The sequence below is a fragment of the Spermophilus citellus genome (assembly GCF_964194105.1).
Source record: "Spermophilus citellus genome assembly, chromosome: 17".
NCBI classification, from domain to species: domain Eukaryota; kingdom Metazoa; phylum Chordata; class Mammalia; order Rodentia; family Sciuridae; genus Spermophilus; species Spermophilus citellus.
Genome location: NC_138199.1, coordinates 49,117,484 through 49,135,651, shown reverse-complemented (window position 1 = coordinate 49,135,651; position 18,168 = coordinate 49,117,484). Strand labels below are relative to the sequence as shown.

The 18,168-nt window shown below is 56.7% G+C and overlaps 1 protein-coding gene across 2 annotated transcripts; it reads right to left on the bottom strand.

Moving 5' to 3' along the window:
• Positions 1 to 1,412: 1,412 nt before the first annotated feature.
• On the bottom strand, positions 1,413 to 17,627 carry COL1A1 (collagen type I alpha 1 chain). 2 transcript variants are annotated; one of them, XM_081272985.1, is made up of 51 exons: positions 17,391 to 17,627; positions 15,700 to 15,894; positions 15,542 to 15,576; positions 15,404 to 15,439; positions 15,211 to 15,312; positions 14,381 to 14,449; positions 14,093 to 14,137; positions 13,877 to 13,930; positions 13,656 to 13,709; positions 13,094 to 13,147; positions 12,916 to 12,969; positions 12,529 to 12,582; positions 12,395 to 12,439; positions 12,222 to 12,275; positions 12,062 to 12,106; positions 11,842 to 11,895; positions 11,472 to 11,570; positions 11,340 to 11,384; positions 11,142 to 11,240; positions 10,982 to 11,035; positions 10,702 to 10,809; positions 10,570 to 10,623; positions 10,237 to 10,335; positions 10,045 to 10,098; positions 9,855 to 9,953; positions 9,107 to 9,160; positions 8,835 to 8,888; positions 8,688 to 8,741; positions 8,536 to 8,589; positions 8,027 to 8,071; positions 7,830 to 7,928; positions 7,525 to 7,632; positions 6,970 to 7,077; positions 6,711 to 6,764; positions 6,511 to 6,564; positions 6,175 to 6,282; positions 6,033 to 6,086; positions 5,870 to 5,923; positions 5,584 to 5,745; positions 5,374 to 5,481; positions 5,117 to 5,224; positions 4,962 to 5,015; positions 4,754 to 4,861; positions 4,381 to 4,434; positions 4,160 to 4,267; positions 3,728 to 3,781; positions 3,284 to 3,391; positions 2,913 to 3,192; positions 2,614 to 2,804; positions 1,956 to 2,198; positions 1,413 to 1,831 (listed from the first exon to the last, which is right to left on the bottom strand). In XM_081272985.1, exons 1-51 carry the CDS (start codon positions 17,491 to 17,493, stop codon positions 1,685 to 1,687), a joined length of 4,389 nt encoding a protein of 1,462 aa, XP_081129111.1. In that variant the 5' UTR covers positions 17,494 to 17,627; the 3' UTR covers positions 1,413 to 1,684. The 2 variants fall into 2 exon arrangements, with proteins under 2 accessions (XP_081129111.1, XP_081129112.1); XM_081272986.1 differs by lacking the exon at positions 11,142 to 11,240 and having other exon boundaries at positions 10,982 to 11,026.
• Positions 17,628 to 18,168: the final 541 nt, after the last annotated feature.

Here is an 18,168-nt window from a genome sequence, read left to right as displayed (position 1 = left end):
ACGCGTGCGCGTGTGTCGTTGACCTATGTAGGCTACCTGTTCAGCATTGCAGGGGAGAAGAGGATTTGGAAACCCACAAAGAGGATTGCAAGAGAGAAAGAAATACAAGAGGAAAGAAAAAGGCTTAAGGCAGGAGAAAGGCAAGAGAGGAGGGTGAAGGGCAGGATGTAGCAGGAGTGGGCGGAGAGTAGGGGCAGGGGATGGGAGATGGGCCCACCCACTCCATCCCCTCCCCCAGGCCACTCCCTCCCCCAGCTCCCAGGGAGGAAATTAGGAGACCACTGCTGAGGTGTTTGGGTCATTTCCACATGCTTTATTCCAGCAATCAAAATAATTAAAAACATCTCAAATTATTATACACATACAAAATAGGTACAGAGTCTCGTTTCCTCCCTTGCTTCCTCCCACCCTAGAGGGAAAAACTGTTTTGTGCTTTGGGAAGTTGTGCTCTGAAACCCGGATGCAGGACAGACCAGTGGAGAGGTGGGGAGGATGGGGCACAGCTGCAGAAGGAGAGGGTTTCAGAGGAGGGACAGGTCAGAGAGCGGCAGACCCAGAAGCCAGTGGAGAGAAGGCGAGAGGGAGCAGGCTGGAGCCCGGCGCTCTCTCCTCCATGTTAAATAGCACCGTCAGAAAAAAAAATTCACATGAGTCCCCATCCACACAAAAAAGAAAAGGAAAAGAAAAAGAATGAAAACAAAGAATTAAAAAAGACTGAGCCAAAGGAATATTTGCTGGTCTAGGAGGCATCTCAACTTCTATAGCACCAGAGATTCCTTCCCCACCCCACCCCATCACATAGATGTAGCACCTTTGATATAAAATGGGGAGCTGCTGCCGCCCTGCCCCCATCCCTGTCCCCACACAGTTGCCCCCGTGACACAAAGACAAGAACGAGGTAGTCTTTCAGCAACACAGTTACAAGGAACAGAACAATCTCTCCCACCCAGCCCTGCGCGCACGCGTGGGGAGATTGGCACGATGTCTCTGTTCTGTTGTGGCCCTGCCTGACTCTCCTCCAAACCCAGTGAGGGGCTAGGGGCTCCCCGCTGCATGGCCCCCTTGAAAACAAAGTGGGGCGTGCTGCAGGGGACAGGGGATGCCAGAGGGTAAGGTTCCTTTGGCAGTCTGAGAACCCCAGGTCCCCCCAGGGTTTGGGGGTGCTGGGTGGGAGAAATGGGCTGGGGGCTCAGGGCCACTTAGATGTTTCCGCATTGCCTTTGGTTGCTGGGTAGACAATGCATTGTTTTCTGTGTCTTTGGGGGAGACCTGGATATGGGGAGCAGTGGAAGAGAGGCCCCAAGATGGGGTGGAGAAAGGAGTAGAAAGGGCAGCATTGGGGTATCATAAGCCCAATGGGCAGAAAAGGACTTACCCCCACATGGGTCTTCAAGCAAGTGGACCAAGCTTCCTTTTTTAAAAACTTATTTATTTATTCTTTTTTTTTTTTTCCCTTTGGTAAGGTTGAATGCATTTTTCGTTTTTGGTCATGTTCAGTTGGTCAAAGATAAAAACTAAGTTTGAGAGATGAATGCAAAGGAAAAAAAATATTTTCCAAAGTCCGTGTGAAATTGTCTCCCATTTTTTGAATTTTGGAGGGATTTCAGTTTGGGTTGTTTGTCTGTTTCCAGAATGGGGAGAAAGTGGGCTGGGTGGGAGGGAGCCAGGTTGGGGTGGAGGGAGTTTACACGAAGCAGGCAGGGCCAATGTCCATGCCGAATTCCTGGTCTGGGGCGCCAATGTCCAAGGGGGCCACATCGATGATGGGCAGGCGGGAGGTCTTGGTGGTTTTGTATTCGATGATTGTCTTGCCCCAGGTTCCGGTGTGACTCTGGAGTGAGGGGAGGTAAAGGGAGAGGGCCATTACACATGGGGATGATGAACAGAGGGGAGCCACCCTGCCCCCAAAGTCAAGGCCCAGAGGGGCGGGGCCCTGCCAGGGCCTGGGGTCTTACCGTGCAGCCGTCATAGATGGTGCTGTAGGTGAAGCGGCTGTTGCCCTCGCCCCGGAGTTCGATCTCATTGGAGCCCTGGAGGAGCAGGGACTTCTTGAGGTTGCCAGTCTGCTGGTCCATGTAGGCCACGCTGTTCTTGCAGTGGTAGGTGATGTTCTGGGAGGCCTCCGTGGACATCAGGCGCAGGAAGGTCAGTTGGATAGCCACATCAGCAGGGTCGGAGCCCTCGCTGCCATACTCGAACTGTGGGGGAGGAGAGAGAGTGAAGAGTGAGTGACCACATGGGGGCCTCTAGTCCCTGGCCTCCCTGCTCCTGAGTCTTTGCACAGAGTATTCCCAACTAACTCCCTCCATCCCCCTACCCTTGAGGACTAGGGATTGAACCCAAGAGTGATACCTCCAGCTCTTTTTAAAAAATTTAATTCTGACTCAGGGTCTTGCTAATTCCCCAGGCTGCTCTCAAACTTAGAATCCTCCTGCCTCAGCCTCCTGAGTCTCTGGGATTATAGGTGTGCAACATGGCACCCAGTCCAACTAACTTTTCTGTCAAGAAGGGTGTCACTTGCCCCTGGGGAAGACCTTGTCCACTCCAGGATTTCTCCCTCCTGACTCAGCTAGCCCATCTCCTGAAAGTGGTTCTAGGGTCCAGCTCACGCACCTGGAATCCACCGGTCATGCTCTCGCCGAACCAGACGTGCCTCTTTTCCTTGTGGTTGTTGCTGACGTACCAGTTCTTCTGGGCCACGGTGGGCTGAGTGGGGTACACACAGGTCTCACCTGTCTCCATGTTGCAGAAGACCTTAATGGCGTCCAGGTTGCAGCCTTGGTTGGGGTCAATCCAGTACTCTCCTGCAGTGGGGCAGGACAAGTAGTTAGGGGAGGTGGGTGGCCAGTAACATATGGGAGGTGGGACACAGATGGCAGGAGACGGAGATAATGGGCAGCTGGGGCTCTCACCGCTCTTCCAGTCAGAGTGGCACATCTTGAGGTCCCGGCAGGTGCGGGCAGGGTTCTTGCGGCTGCCTTCAGGGCTGCGGATGTTCTCGATCTGCTGGCTCAGGCTCTTGAGGGTTGTGTCCACTTCAAGATCACGGTCACGGACCACATTGGCATCATCAGCCCGGTAGTAGCGGCCATCACCAGCCTTCTCTTGAGGTGGCTGGGGCATGAAGCTGAAGTCGAAACCACCGCTGGGAGGACCAGGGGGACCAGGGGGTCCAGGAGGGCCGGGAGGACCCTGCATAGAAACAGAGGAGATCAGCAGTTACCAGTGTCCGGGGACTCTTGGGGCTGGAGAACCATGAGGCAGAGAGGGTGGGGCTACTTACAACAGGACCAGCATCACCAGTGCGACCACGAGGACCAGGGGGACCAATCGGGCCTGGAAGACCGTTGAGTCCATCTTTGCCAGGAGAACCAGCAGAGCCAGGGGGACCCTGGAGGGGGAGAAAACCATTGCAGAAAACCGGCTGGAGAGCCCAGGGCCACCCCACCAAGAAGCCCGCCACTGTCCCTGCTGGCTCTGATTCCCGTGGCTCACAGGACCAGTCTCACCTCTGACCCTAAGAAGCAGCCTCACTGGTTTCCGGGGCTGGGCCGGGAGACAACATGTGGGGGACGGAGTGAGCAGCGGGGAGAAGACTTTCAGGATCCTTTTCCCTCCCCCATTCCTTGTCTCTGGGGAACTCAGGGATGCCTATGTCCCTGGCAAAGGGCCCCAAGGTGAGCCTGGACTGGGGTTCCAGGCAGAGAAAATGAAAATCATGACTTACACGAGGACCAGCAGGACCAGAAGCTCCAGAGGGACCTTGTTCACCAGGGGAGCCCTGAAAGGTAGAAGCAAGGGAGGTTCAGGCCACACGTGGATCACAGGCCACCTGGATGCATGGCTGGGGAGGTGAGGGGCAGTGTGGGCAGCCCCCTCCGTATTCTGGAAGTCTAGCCCCAGGCTGTCCGTGTGTGCTGAGACCTCTCCCACAACCCCTCTCTGTGCACCTCTCTCCCTCTGGGAAGTTACTTGGAAATGCCCCAAATCTTCAAACTTGAGTCCTCACTAGGGAGGTAACAGAATGTCTATCCAGAGGGAGAGAGAGTGGGGCATAGGTTTCCTGCCCCCCATCACTGAGTAGCACAGTCTGGGCAGATGACAGAGGAGGCACAAAGGCAGTGGGGGACTGGGGGTGGGGGCGGTCGTGCATACTCACAGGAGGGCCAGGAGGACCCTGGAGACCGGAGAAGCCACGGTGACCCTTTATGCCTCTGTCGCCCTGTTCACCTGTCTCACCCTTGTCACCACGGGGGCCTTGAGGTCCCTAGGAGAGAGGAGGGGCCAGGCCGTCAGGTGGAAGTTCTGTCGGTGCTCAGTGAGGGCATTGTCCACATCCGGGCGAGGGTACAGGGGCATGGGGGTTGGCATGGTACTTACAGCGGGACCACGGGCACCAGCGGGGCCGATGGGACCAGCAGGACCAGCAGGACCCTGGGGAGAGCAGAGAGATCATTAGATGCTGGCCAGGAGATGCTGAGGCTGCCTCCCCTCAGCTGGGTCCCTCCACTGTGGCTCTCTCTCCTGACTCCCAGACGAACCTCCCCAAAGCCAGGCTTCACGTGAGATGGGGTGAACCCCATTCCTCGGGGGAGATGGGGGCTTGTCTGGAGTAGGGCCTCGAGGTCAGTTTTTCCAGGGAGGCTGGGGGCCTTGACATCTTACAAGACCTCTCTTCCCGCAGCCCAAGGAAGGGAGCTGTCTATCCCCAGGCCTGGAGGGCTCCCAGCCTGAGCTGAGCCCAGCCACTTACAGTCTCACCACGATCGCCACTCTTGCCAGCAGGGCCAACGGGGCCGGGAGCGCCGGGAGCACCAGGAGCACCAGGGGGTCCAGCAGGGCCAGTCTCACCACGGTCACCCTAGGAGGGGAGAGCAGGGGCATGGGGCCAGTCCCAGCTGAAGGGGCCAGGCTGGGCGGGTCAGTGGCAGGGGCGGCAGGCAGGGCTGCAGCTCTCTTACCTTGGGGCCAGGAGAGCCATCTCGACCAGGGGAACCTTCAGCACCAGGAGCTCCCTGAAGAGAAAGGGAGAGAGGTGAGTCCACCAGGAAGAAAGCTCAGGACAGACCCACAGGCCCTGCTGTGGACACTGACTCAGAGGCTAGGGGCTGCTCACCTCACGTCCAGATTCACCAGGGGGTCCAGCTAATCCAGGGGGGCCCATGGGACCAGGGGGGCCACGCTCACCACTTGCTCCAGAAGGACCTTGTTTGCCGGGCTCACCCTAAGAGAAAGGAAAGAGTCAGGCCAGAGACAGGGTGTGGGGGCTGAGACCACCTCTATCAGATCTGTCCTCCTTGGTCCCCACCCCTATCCGGTACCCTTCAAGTCCTAGGATGGTTCTTGGGGATTCCAAGATGAGGGGGCACTTACAGAGGGGCCAGGAAGACCAGGGAAGCCTCTTTCTCCTCGTTGACCGGGCAGACCAACCACACCACGCTGTCCAGCAATACCCTGAGGTCCAGGGGTACCAGGAGCACCCTGTGGGAGGCAGAGGTGGGTGAGGTGCCTCACAGAGACACAGGGTCCACTCCCCAGCTCTGGACACCCCCCAGAGCCTCAGAATTCTTAGCTGGCACTCACAGCAGGTCCGTCAGCACCAGGGGATCCTTTTTCACCAGCAGGGCCAGGGGGACCAGGGGGACCAACTTCACCAGGACGTCCAGCGGGACCAGTCTCACCACGGGGACCTTTGCCGCCTTCTTTGCCAGCAGGGCCAGGAGGACCAGGGGGTCCAGCATTTCCCTGGATGAGGACAGGAGGGGCTGTCAGACTCCTGTGACTTCTGAAGCATCAGAGAGGCCTCCAAGGGGCCCGCCATCCTCCTGACAGAGTGCCCCTGCTGCCCCGGCTCCACACGGATACTCACAGAGGGGCCAGGGGGACCGACTCGGCCAGCAGCACCAGGGAAACCAGTAGCACCCTGGTAAGAAAGAACACAGCACAGTCAGGAGAACTGTCACCTCACCTGGCCCAGCCCCCTCGGAACACTGGCTCTGGGGAGGCTCCGCGGAGAGGCCGGTGATACTCACAGGGGGACCCGCGCTGCCGCGAGCACCTTTGGGTCCAGGAGCACCAACGTTACCCTGCAGGAAAGAGCAGAGGTGTGAGGCCCACGCCAGCCCCGGGTCCAAGGCTGCTGGCAGCTTCACCAGCAGGGGGTAAGGTACTCACAATGGGGCCGGGGGGCCCAGCGGGTCCAGCAGGGCCAGGAGGACCGGCATCGCCTTTAGCACCAGCATCACCAGGTTCACCTTTAGCACCAGGTTGACCATCAGCACCCTGGGGAAGAGAGAGAGCAGTGAGCGGAGAAGATACAGCCACAGCGGGGTGTGTGTGGGGGGTGTCTCTGGGCTGTGGGGGACAGCGACCAGAGCAGGGAGATGTTTGGGCAGGAGACGATCCCTCCCCACCTTTCTCCCCGGACTCTCTGTCCTCATTCTGTCACCCAGGGTCCCATGATCCATGTCCCAGTTGGTGATGGGGAATGAAGGGGATCTTGATACTCACAGGGGGGCCAGCGAAGCCAGCAGGACCAGGGGGACCAGGTTCACCACGATCTCCCTGGAAGGAAAGAAGGCGAATTGGAAAGATGTCACAACGTGGGGAAAGGTGGAAAGTAGAAAAGGGAGGGGACCGTGAAGAGGGACAAAGAGAAGGCAGAGGGCAGAGGGCTGAGCGTGGGTTGTAACAGGTGGTTCTATACTTACAGGGGCGCCACGGGCTCCGGTGGGGCCGGCAGGGCCGCTGGGACCAGTTTCACCCTGAGAAGGAAAGACAAGAGGCTCATGGTCAGGGGCCATACCGAGTGCTCCCGGCAGAGGAGCCCAGGAGAGCCTCCCCCCACTGGTCCCTCCAGCTTCCTAGGCCACTCACTTGGTACAGCAGGACCTGTCTACCCCTCAGAGCCCTGCCCAGGCTTGCTGGGGAAGGTGTGTTAGGAAAGAAGAGGAAGGGGTGGCCACTCACCTTGTCACCAGGAGCACCAGCGGGACCAGGAGGACCAATGGGGCCAGTCAGACCACGGATGCCATCTTTGCCAGGAGAACCATCAGCACCTTTGGGACCAGCATCACCCTAAAGACAGGGGAAAGCCTGAGACTTCCAGTGTGGGGCCAGGAGCTGACCTGTAGCATTCTGCTTTTGTCCAGGAGCCCCGAGAGGCCCTGGCCAGCTCTGCACCACTCTGCCCATGCTGAGGATACAAGATTCATTCTGGGGGGGAGGGAAGGGCCTGTCTGGGGATGTGGGCAGAATGTAGGTGAAGAGGCCCCTGACTCGCGCAGGGGATGAATAAGGAGGCCTCCATCAGGGACATGTCCCACCTGTCATCACTATAGTGACTCATGGGGAAAAGGGACAGGATCGAAGTCAGAGGATTTGCCAGTAAAGGAGAGAGAGGGGAAGAAGGGAAAATTAAGGGCAAGAGGGAAGGACCCCAGGAGAAGGAGAGATGCTGAGGGATCCAAAGCAACGGGAGAGACGGGAGCCAGGAGGCTCATGGGAAGCGGAAGTTGAACTTACTCTGTCTCCCTTGGGGCCTGGAAGACCAGCTGCACCACGTTCGCCAGGCATTCCCTGAAGACCAGGGGCACCCTGGCTTCCAGGAGCTCCAGGAGCACCAGCATCACCCTAAATGACAACCAAGAAGACTGGAGTGAGACCCAGGGCCCCAAAGTGGGTCACAAGCCCTGAGCCCCTCTTGACATCTCCCAGACTTGGTCCTAAGGCCAAAGACAGGTGTCAGCTAAGAGGAAAGACTCAGAGCTGAGGCTGGAGGCTGAGTGCAGCACCCCCACCCCCATATCCCAGTGTCACCCTTCCCTCACCTTGGCACCGTCGTTGCCAGGAGCACCGTTGGACCCACGAGGACCAGCAGGACCAGGGGGACCTTGCACACCACGCTCACCAGGGAAACCTCTCTCGCCCTAGAGGGGAAGGAAGGCCATGAGATGGCTGCTCCAGAGACAGGCCCAGCCCAGGCCCAACGCATGGAGGCGGGAGCAGGGAGAGAGAGTCTACTTACTCTTGCTCCAGAGGGACCAGGGGCACCAAGATCTCCAGGAACACCCTGAGGGAGAGAGGGAGAGTGACGGTGAGCACAACCCACTAGGGTCCTCCCCACAAGAAAGAACTCCTGTCCCTGTTCCTGGAGGCTGGCCCTTAGGGCCCTTGAGTAGAGATGAACTTCTCAGCATGGAACTGGGAGCTTCCCCAAACAGCCCCTCAACTCCCCAAGATTTGTCAAAGAGCTCCCTTCTTCCCAGAATGGCAATCAGAAGGCTTGAGGGAAAGCCAGAGTGTTCCAGCAACTCATTAAAAATGTCACCCAGCCTAGGAGCCATGCGGCTCCTTACAGATTATATCATATAGCACCCGCATCCCTCTGTGTAGCTCCCTTCAAGATAGGAAGTCCTTCTAGGTATTTACCCTTAATTCCTCTAGCTGCTGGTCATCTACTTTAGCTAGGGGCTGTGGCCTATTCCTCTGTATTTCCTGCATTCCTCAGACCTCTGGCCAGTTGCTACTACTTACCTGTTCACCAGGTTTGCCTGCTTCACCGGGAGGACCAGCGGGGCCAGGGAGACCCTGTAAGTGGGAAATAGAGAGGGAAGAAGAAGGTTTAGAATCTGGAAAAGAACAAGGAGGCCCCTCACCAAATCCCTTTTACCACCATGTGGCCTCACCTGGAATCCAGGGGAGCCAGCAGGACCTTGTTCACCTCTCTCACCAGCGGGACCCTGTCATGGAGGGAACACTGTGGTCATGGGAAGGCCGAGAAGAGGACGGGTCTTCTTTCCCTATCCCTAGGCCTCCCAGTCTGGGACACTTACAGCAGGGCCGGGGGGTCCCTGAGCTCCTGCTTCTCCATCTTTGCCAGCAGGACCCTGTGGGGAGAAGGTGAAGAACTCAGGTGGCAGCAGCCGGAAAGGGTGTAGTGGGCAGTGGGCAGTGGGCAGTGGGCAGGGCCTGGGGCTCCCAGACACAGCAGTCTCCCTAAGGGCTCATAAGGCCAGGAGACTGGCTGCGGGTACAGACGTCTGTGTCCCTCCTGTGGGGAGGAGCAGGGATGGGAAGGAGCTAGAGACTGAAAGGAGAGACTTACAACAGCGCCAGGAGGTCCGGGAACACCACGCTCTCCAGCTTTGCCAGGCTCTCCCTGTGCAGAAGGGGGTCAGAGTTGAGGCCCAAGGAGGGGAAACTTTTTGTATCAGGGATTGAACCCAGGGGTGCTTAACCACTGAGCCACATCCCCAGCCCTTTTTATCTTTTATTTAGAGACAGGGTCTTGCTAAGTTGCTTAGGGCCGTACTAAATTGCTGAGGCTGGCTTTGAACTTGTGATCCTCCTGCCTCAGCCTCTAGAGTCACTAGGATTATAGACATGCATCTATAATCCTTTTCTAAGGGGTTTTCTTTTTGAAAAGGCCAACGGGCAGGCTCTGTTCACAAGTGGCGGTCCCCTGGGGAGTGCTTTGCTGGTTTTTAGTGCTTGGTCCCTTAGCTCCCTGCCACCCCCCAAGATGCCCTCTCAGTCCCCCCCCTTTTCCCCCTTGCTTTCCTTCTCCCTGTTATATGCTTGCCGTGATCTGAACTGCAAAGGGCTTTTATCTCCTCTGGGATCTCCTTATGAAGCCCCCAAAAGATCAAATTTGGGGGCCACTATCATAGAAGGACCATGCTTTCTGTGGAGCGAAGGCACCAGTGATATTTATTTCCAGGGGCAGAGCAACGCTCGAGGTGCCAGGAGGGGCAATGAGTCACTGTAGGTCACACAGCAAGTCATCAGAGCTGGGCCTAGAGTCCAAGGCTCTTGCCTCTGGGGTGTATCTGTCCCTGGCACTGAATACTTACAGCAGCACCTTTGGGTCCAGGGAATCCCATCACACCAGCCTGACCACGGGCACCAGGGGGACCTGGGGGTCCAGGACGACCATCTTGACCAGCGGGACCCTGAGGGTGGGAAACATGGTGGTGGTGAGGGCAGAACAGAGGCAGACGGGAGGCTGGAGATGGGTAGAGGCCTCAGGGGTGGCATACTTACAGGGGGGCCAGTTTTGCCATCAGGACCAGGGCTGCCAGGGCTTCCAGTCAGACCCTAGTGGGAAAGCAGAGGTGTGAATGGTGGGAGGAAGGACTCCAAGGGCCGGCCAGGGGGGCTGTTCCAGAGTGCTCCTCCCAGACCCTACAGAAGGCTGGGTCCCGGCTGAGCTGGGCTGGAGGGCTGGGGTCTCACCTTGGCACCAGGCAGGCCAGCTTCACCAGGGCGACCAGCTTCACCAGGAGAACCTTTGGGACCAGCAGGGCCAGGAGAACCACGTTCACCAGCAGGACCCTGGTGGGGAGGAAGTCACAGGAAGCATGAGGTCTTGAGCTGGGCCTGGTTCTATGGGCCAGTGGGTGCTTCCTCCCAGCAGGGGCGGGCAGCTGGTTCAGGTGGGCTTTGAGGGGCATTGCTTGGGAGGGGGCAGCAGCCACAGGGGGGAGCTCATGACCATGGGGTGGCGCTGGGAGGGAGGTGATGGCCAGGGGGTGGTGGGCCAGCCTCCCAGCAGTGAAGAGAGGTTACCTTGGGACCAGCGACACCATCTGCACCAGGGAAACCACGGCTACCAGGTCCACCCTGCAGAAGGAGAAGAGGCTGGTGAGCCCAGAGTCACAGTCCAGGGCAGCTGGGGGCAGAGAAGGGGAAAGCACTTACACGCTCGCCAGGGGGTCCAGGCAGGCCAGCAGGTCCAGGTTCACCTCGGGCTCCTCGCTTTCCTTCTTCCCCAGCAGGGCCAGGGGGTCCTTGAACACCAGTGGGGCCCTGGAGCAGGCAGGGAAGGTGACGTTGATGAGGAGCCATCCTGGTGCCAGCCCTGGAGCCTGTCGGAGGCTGGGCCTCCAGCACCAGGGCCTCCCCAACAGACAAGGGGCACCCACCCTGCCCGGATCTCCCTCAAGGGGTCACAGGGCGGGAGTGTTGGTGTGGGACTTACGGGTTCTCCTTTGGCACCAGTGTCTCCTTTGTTGCCGGGAGCACCAGGTTCACCCTGTGTGGGAGAAGGAGAGGATGAGCTGAGGGCCAGGTGGCGTTCGTTTTCATGCTCCCCACAGGGGGCGCTCTGGAGTCAGTGCTCTGGAGAGGTGTGGACTTACGCTGTTACCCTTGGGACCAGGAGGACCGCTGGGGCCCTGGGGTCCAGAGGGGCCTCGGGCACCAGGGAAGCCAGGAGCGCCAGCAATACCAGGAGCACCCTGTGAGAGGCAAGATACACAGTTGAGTAAAGGATTGGAGGACAGAGGGGGGAGGCAGGTGGGCGCCAGGGGAGCACTGAGACCTGGCAGGATACTTACGTTGGCACCTTTAGCACCAGGTTGTCCATCAGCACCAGGGTTTCCCTGTGGCACAGAGAAAGGAGGGTGAGCAAGAGGAAATGTCTCTAAGGTTGGAAAATGGCTCAGGGGACACTAAGAGATGACACTTACAGCGGGACCAGCAGCACCAGCAGGGCCAGGGGGGCCGGGCTCACCACGAACACCCTGGGGACCTTCAGAGCCTCGGGCTCCTTGGGGACCAGCTTCACCCTGGATCAGAAGGAAGGTCACATCAGAGACCATACAGGGGAACCCAACCTTACCTCTGGATGGTGAGGGGCAGGGGGCAGGGCAGGGGGAGGAGAGACAGGGACAGGAGACCAAGAATGAGGACTCTAGGATCTGGGAAGTGGACATCAGGACAAAGGTGTTGATATTAAGTTTCCCTCTTGCCTCTCTGGATTCCTCTGGTTTGGGGAGCAGGGAGACAGCCATCCCTTGGCCAGTGAGAATAGTGTTCAGAGGAGGGCAGGGGTCTCACCTTAGCACCAACAGCACCAGGGAAACCAGGAGGACCAGCAGGGCCAGTGGGACCCTGTGAATGAAATGGAGACATTAGCAAGCAGAAAGAGTCAATTGCAAGGCACGTGCTGGGACAGAGGAGGTGTCAGACCCTCATAGCCCACTGCTGGTTCCAGAACCAAGAGCCAACACCGAGACCCTCCCTGTTCCCAGGCCTTAAGTCCAAGGGCCATACTCACAGGAGGACCAGCAGCACCAGTAGCACCATCATTTCCACGTGCACCCTGCAAGAGAGAGGGGAAGCCCCAATTATGTCCACTGAGTGCTGGCTAGTCCCTGCAGATGTGGGGGAGCACTGTCCAGAGCCTAGGGATCCCCCAAGGATCCAGGAATACTTACAGCAGGGCCAGGGGCTCCAGGGCGACCTCTCTCACCAGGCAGACCACGGGGGCCCTAACAACCAAACCAAGAGAAGCCGAGTGAGATGGAAGTCAACCTCCTGGTCCCCCAAGCCGCCATCTTGCCCCAGTACCCAGCTCCTCTTCCCTCGAGAACTGTACGCATTCACTCACCATCTGGCCAGGGGCTCCATTTTCACCAGGGCTACCAGGCTCACCCTACAGGACAGAGAATAGAGTGAGGAATTCATGCATGGTGGGACTGGATAGGGGAGGCAGGGGACCTGGACATTCCCACAGCCTCTTACCTTGGGACCAGCAGGACCAGCATCTCCCTTGGCACCATCCAAACCACTGAAACCCTAATATAGGAAAGAGGCCCAAAGTGAGATCCTGTGGAGGAGGTAGACCACCTAGACACCCACCCAGATCTGAGAAGGAGCTTCAGGAGGCCACCAGAGCCATTCCTCTGTCTCTGAGCTAGACTAAACCCCAAATGGCCCAATATCCCTCCAGTTTCTTTACTGGGATTTCATGCCCATGGAAGGAAATTCTTTCACATATCTCCCCCCACACCCCTTGGGATTTCTGTAGCTGCCACCCACCAAGATGCATACCAGGATCTGTTGGGGAAGGGGCAGGAATGATAGAAGGTTCAGGACTTTGGGAGCTTAGATGACCCAAAGGGGACTTACTCTGTGTCCCTTCATTCCAGGGAGGCCAGCTGTTCCAGGCAATCCACGAGCACCCTGGAGAGAAAAGCAAAGGAGACAAGGAAAAGCCATTAGAATAACTTTCATAACACTGAAAGTTTTCTAAAGGCAGAGATGCAGTGATGTGGAGGGGTCTGGCCTCAACCCCTTACTCACTCACCTGAGGCCCAGGAGGTCCACGCTCACCAGGACGACCAGGTTTGCCAGTTTCACCCTGGAGGGAGAGAAGAGACCGTCATGCCCAGGTCCCGGGGCTGAGAAAGTGTGGAAGGTCTCAGTCTTCTTGAGATTGCTGAAGGTCAGGTCAGGGGTCCCAAATCTTTCTTTGAATCTAGAGCTCAGTTTAGATCTACCGTGAACACCTTTCTTTGGTGACATTTGAGTCCCTCCAGAACTTTTTTTTTTCTGAAACCAGCATTTTAATCTCATCTTCTTTGCCCCCAGATCACTTAAACCTGAGAAAGTCAGAGAGATATGGGGATCCATTTAAAATGATTGGGGGAGAGGAGGAAGAGTCACCCATTCTAGGAAAAGCATCATTAAAATGTAAATCATTGTTCAAGAGCAATCTTGGGCATGACAGTGGAGGGTGGCAGGGGACTTGTCTTTCTTCCTCTGGGCATTAGCCCCAAAGGTAATGGGGGGCACCCTGGTAGAGATTACAGGACCCAACCCATGGAGGCCATGGGGTCAGATGGCATCTTCTCACTAGGGCTACTTACATCATCTCCGTTCTTGCCAGGGGGGCCAGGGGGACCTCGGGGACCCATGGGACCCTAGAAGAGATAGAAGGAGAGGTGGTTAGAATCTCCAGGACAAGGAAAAAAAAGAAGGGGAAGGTTCAGATTAGAAGGAGGTGATGAGGTGGTCCCCAGGTGAGGGTCATTTCAAGGGAGAAGTCCGTGTTCGCAGAGGAGGGTGTGTAGGTGGGGAGAGTGCTTACTGAAGCTCCAGGCTCGCCGGGCTCACCAGGGGGGCCTTGGAAACCTTGGGGACCCTGGAGAATAAGGAGAGAGGGGTGAGGTCAGAAGGGCAGGTGTCTGCCAAGCTGTCCCCATGTCACCAATAAATCTCTGAGCCCCTTCTCTGCCCTCATCCAAATCTCCCCACCAACAGTTCAAAGCCCAAGATGGAATATGAAGATCTCTTGGATACTCACAGGTGCACCAGGGGGGCCAGGGAGACCACGAGGACCAGAGGGACCCTAGAAGAAAGGAGGCTGTGGTGAGACTTCTGTAGGAAAACAAAATGTGGAAGAAGTCTTGCTATCCCCCTTTTGCCCCTTTGGGAGTATAGTTGTCATGTAGCCTTTCTAGACGCTGAGGCCCCAAAGGTGGTAGCCTTTACTTCCCAAGCCTTCTTGCCACCCCCATATGCCTATATCTCTGGCCCATCTCCTCTGGATCCCAATCCTCTTCTGTCATCTCTGCTCCCCCTGGTGGCTCACCATGGGGCCAGGCACCGACACTCCAGCTGATTTTTCATCATAGCCATAAGACATTTGGGAAGCAAAGTTCTGGAAAAAATAAAAGAGAGAGAGAGAATGCATGAGAAATCAGCACAGGACAGGAAATTGAAAAGCAGAAAACACATCCAATAATGGGACAAACTGGCAACATGTGCTTCCCCTTGTGATGTTCTGTCAGACAACAACATTGCTTATGAGATTTTCCTACCCAAAATGCATCGCCGGAATCTAATATAATCATACAAATTAGGAGGACAGATTAACAAAATGACTGGCCTTAAGAAAACTTTCAGTGCTTATGAAAGACTCAGGAAATAGTCTCAGGAATAGTCTACATTCATGGGAATTAAAGAGATATGGTGATTAAATGCAACTCATGATCCTGGATCAGAAAAAAAATGCTATAAAAGACATTATTGGGATATTGGTAAAAATTGGACTGTATATGAGATAATCATTTTGGATGGATGTTAAATTTAATCATTGTGCTATGGTCACATAAGAAAATGTTCTTGTTGAGAAAATAGCTCTGGAATATTTAGAAGCAAAGGGACATCATGTCAGCAACCTCTATCCTCAAATGGTTCAGAAAAAAATACTGATATTGTATATATGGAAATTGATAAAGCAGATGTGACTAAGTGTGATAGTTATATGAAAATTCTCTGCACTAATCTTGCAATTCTTCTGTTAAGTTTGAGACTATCTCAAAATACAAAGTTATGTCATCTGCCAACAACAACAGCAAAAAAATAATAGGCTAGGGGGGCACATGTGGCCTTTGGGGAGAGACTTGATTCTCCACTTACTCCTCCAAGGCCAGCGGGTCCAGGGGGTCCAGGGGGTCCGGGAGGCCCGGGAAGTCCAGGATTTCCAGGGATCCCATCTCGTCCAGGGGGGCCTGCGGGTCCCTGTAAGGGGACAAGGGCGGGGCCGGGGTGAGCGCAGGCAGAAGCCACGCCCACTCTAGCCTCCCGAAGCCCAGGGAATCCACCAGCTTACCCTTGGGCCGCGGGGGCCAGTGTCTCCCTTGGGTCCCTATGGGGTTGGGAGAGAAGAAACAAGAGGCCGGTTAGAAAGGAGAGGACAGCGAGGATGGACAGATGGACTTGACGGCAACAGTAAAGAGCCCAGGATTACCTCAACTCCTGTGAGGTCTTGGTCCGTGGGTGATGCTGGGGGGGAGAAGAGGCACAGTTAGAGGTGGTTTGCTAACGATGCTCCCGGTGGCAAAGGCCTCCGAGAAGCAGAGCGCGGGAGTGGCCCAGACCTCCCCTAGGCCAAAGCCTGAATCATACCGGCGTCGTCGGGGCAGACAGGACAGCACTCGCCAGGGGGGATTTGGCCTCCCGGACACTTGGCGTCATTAGGACAGACCACTTCATCGCACATCACTTCGCCGTTGTGGCACAAGCAGATCTGGCAGGGCGTGGGTTTCCAGACATCGTTATGAGCGCGCCTGAGGCCGTTCTGTATGCAGTCGACTCCTGGGACTGGACAAGGGGGAGAAGACGCGGGCTGTCAACGGCACCCGAGACCCTTGCCTCTCATCTCGGGGCACCAGGGACCCCAGATCTACACACCCTTTCCCTCTACGAAGCATATTTCGATTTTCCCTTCCCGCCTCCTTCCCCCTTCCCCACTGTCTCCCAAGTTCTTAAAAACTCCGCATCCGCGTCAGTGACAGCGCGAGGCCCCTGGCCAGGGCGGCGGTAACTCTTTCCAGTTCTCAGGAATTTAAACAAAGCTCGAGGCCGGGTTGTTTCCAACTCCAACCTCAGCCCACGGGTGCTGAAGCCAAGTAAAATAAAAAGCCATGGCGGGGGGCGGGGGCGGGTAGTTGGGGCCGCATCCAGAGGGCAGGCTGTGGGGAGTGGTTTGGCGTGGAGACCAGAGGAGCTGGTGGGAGGAGAGAAGGGAGGTCCAGCCCTCATTCCGCCCCCATTCCTTGGGCAGGTGGGATGGCGTAGGCGGAGTCAGAGTAGGGTGGGGCGACTTTTAGCGGCGTCCCACCCAGAGACTTGAAATGTTCCTCTAAAAGTAGGATACATCCTAACCCCCGGCTCTCAAATATCTTAAAATCTTGTTTTCGGAGCTAACATCACCCCCCCCCCCAAACCAACCAGTGCTTCCGGGTCACTCTTTAGCCAAAGAACCCAAAGACCTCAAATAATGAAATTAGCCAGGCCCATCGCTCTAGCATCTACTTAGACGGTCACTAGGTGGCGGGCAACGCTAAGCAAAGGGAAAGGGGAGGGACTAATTTCCCTGGACTGGCTACTTGTTTTAGGAGCAGGGGTTGCCCATCACTAAATTGATTTTCCAGTTCTAGAACTGGGGTCTACGCCTGGCAATAACCCAGTTTCTTCCAACTCCCTCTCCCGTGCGGGAAAGTGCGCGACCAAGAAGCGCAGCATTTAGTATTAATCAGCAGGGGGCGCAAGGACGCCGCCCTGCCAAGTCCGCGCCAAACTTTCTGTCCTCCAACCCGCCCACTCCGCACATCCCATCCCCCAGCAGCCCAGCACCCCCGCGGTCCCAGGAAAACTGTCTAGCCCGTGCAGAAGGCAAACAATCTTTCCTTATGAATCATCCCACCGCCTTCCCGATCGCTTTTACATCTTGGGCTCCAAACCTTAGTTCGGCATCCCTATCTCATCTTCCCCATCTTCGACGTGATCTGCCCGTACCCGCGCCCAGATCCCCACTTTCCCGGTTGTGCTCCATAGTGCACGCTCGGGATTTCCTCCTGTACCATCTCAAAACGCGCTCTATTCTCACGTTCCACTCCTGGGAAGTGTTCATCCCAACCTCCACACCAGGGTAAAGTCCCTCTTCTCCCAGAGTGCTGAAGAAGAGCCCCCACCCCCCCGCCATGTCCCTTTTTATCTCTGAGTTTCCAAAGCATCCCGAGTCTCTGTTTAAGCCCTGGATCAGGCTTAGGGCGCGGTACCAAGTAGCCTTGGACTCCCAAAAGTTTGGAACTTACTGTCTCCCTCTTGGTCATTGACCTCGCCTTCCGTTTGGCCGTGCGTCAGGAGGGCGGTGGCCGCTAAGAGGAGCAGGAGCCGGAGGTCCACAAAGCTGAACATGTCTAGACCCTAGACATGTAGACTCTTTGCGGCTGGGGTGGGGGGTTAGCGACGGCTCATGCGTGGCCTCACACTCCGCGTGCCTCCTGCTCCGACCCCGAGGAGAAACTCCCGTCTGCTCCGACAACTGGCCCGGGCCCCTTTTATATGGTCCTGATGGAGTGCTGGGAGGAACCCTGCCCCTTAGAGAGGGGGAGCGGGCCGCCCGTCCCCCAGCCAATCAGAGCCTCCTGGCCCGGCCCCCAATTTGGAACGAAGAGGGGGAGGAGGAGGGAAAGGAAAGGAAGGGAGTCCACCCGACGTCTCCCCCCTTTGCAGTTCTGCCTCCCCAGCCCCCCAGCCCAGCCTGGGCCAGAGGTGCTGCTGCTGGAGTGTTGCTGGGTCCTCAGTAGAGTGTGGGCTAAAGAGTGGATAGGGATGCCCCTTGCCTTTCTTCCCAGGACCTACAATCTGGAGGACGTAGAACTGGAAAGCTGAGTGGGGAGCCTTCCAAAGATGGAGGGGTTGGGGGTGGTTAGGAGAGGGTCTTCCTGACCATACCTCATTAACTCCCCTCCTAGCCTTGACAAGAGCTAAGGAATGGGTCTAGAGTGGCTAGCCAGGAGCCTCTACAGAACAGAAGAAACAGGGAATACAAAATATGGGCCCGTTGTGGGGGTACCTCCTGGTGTGTCT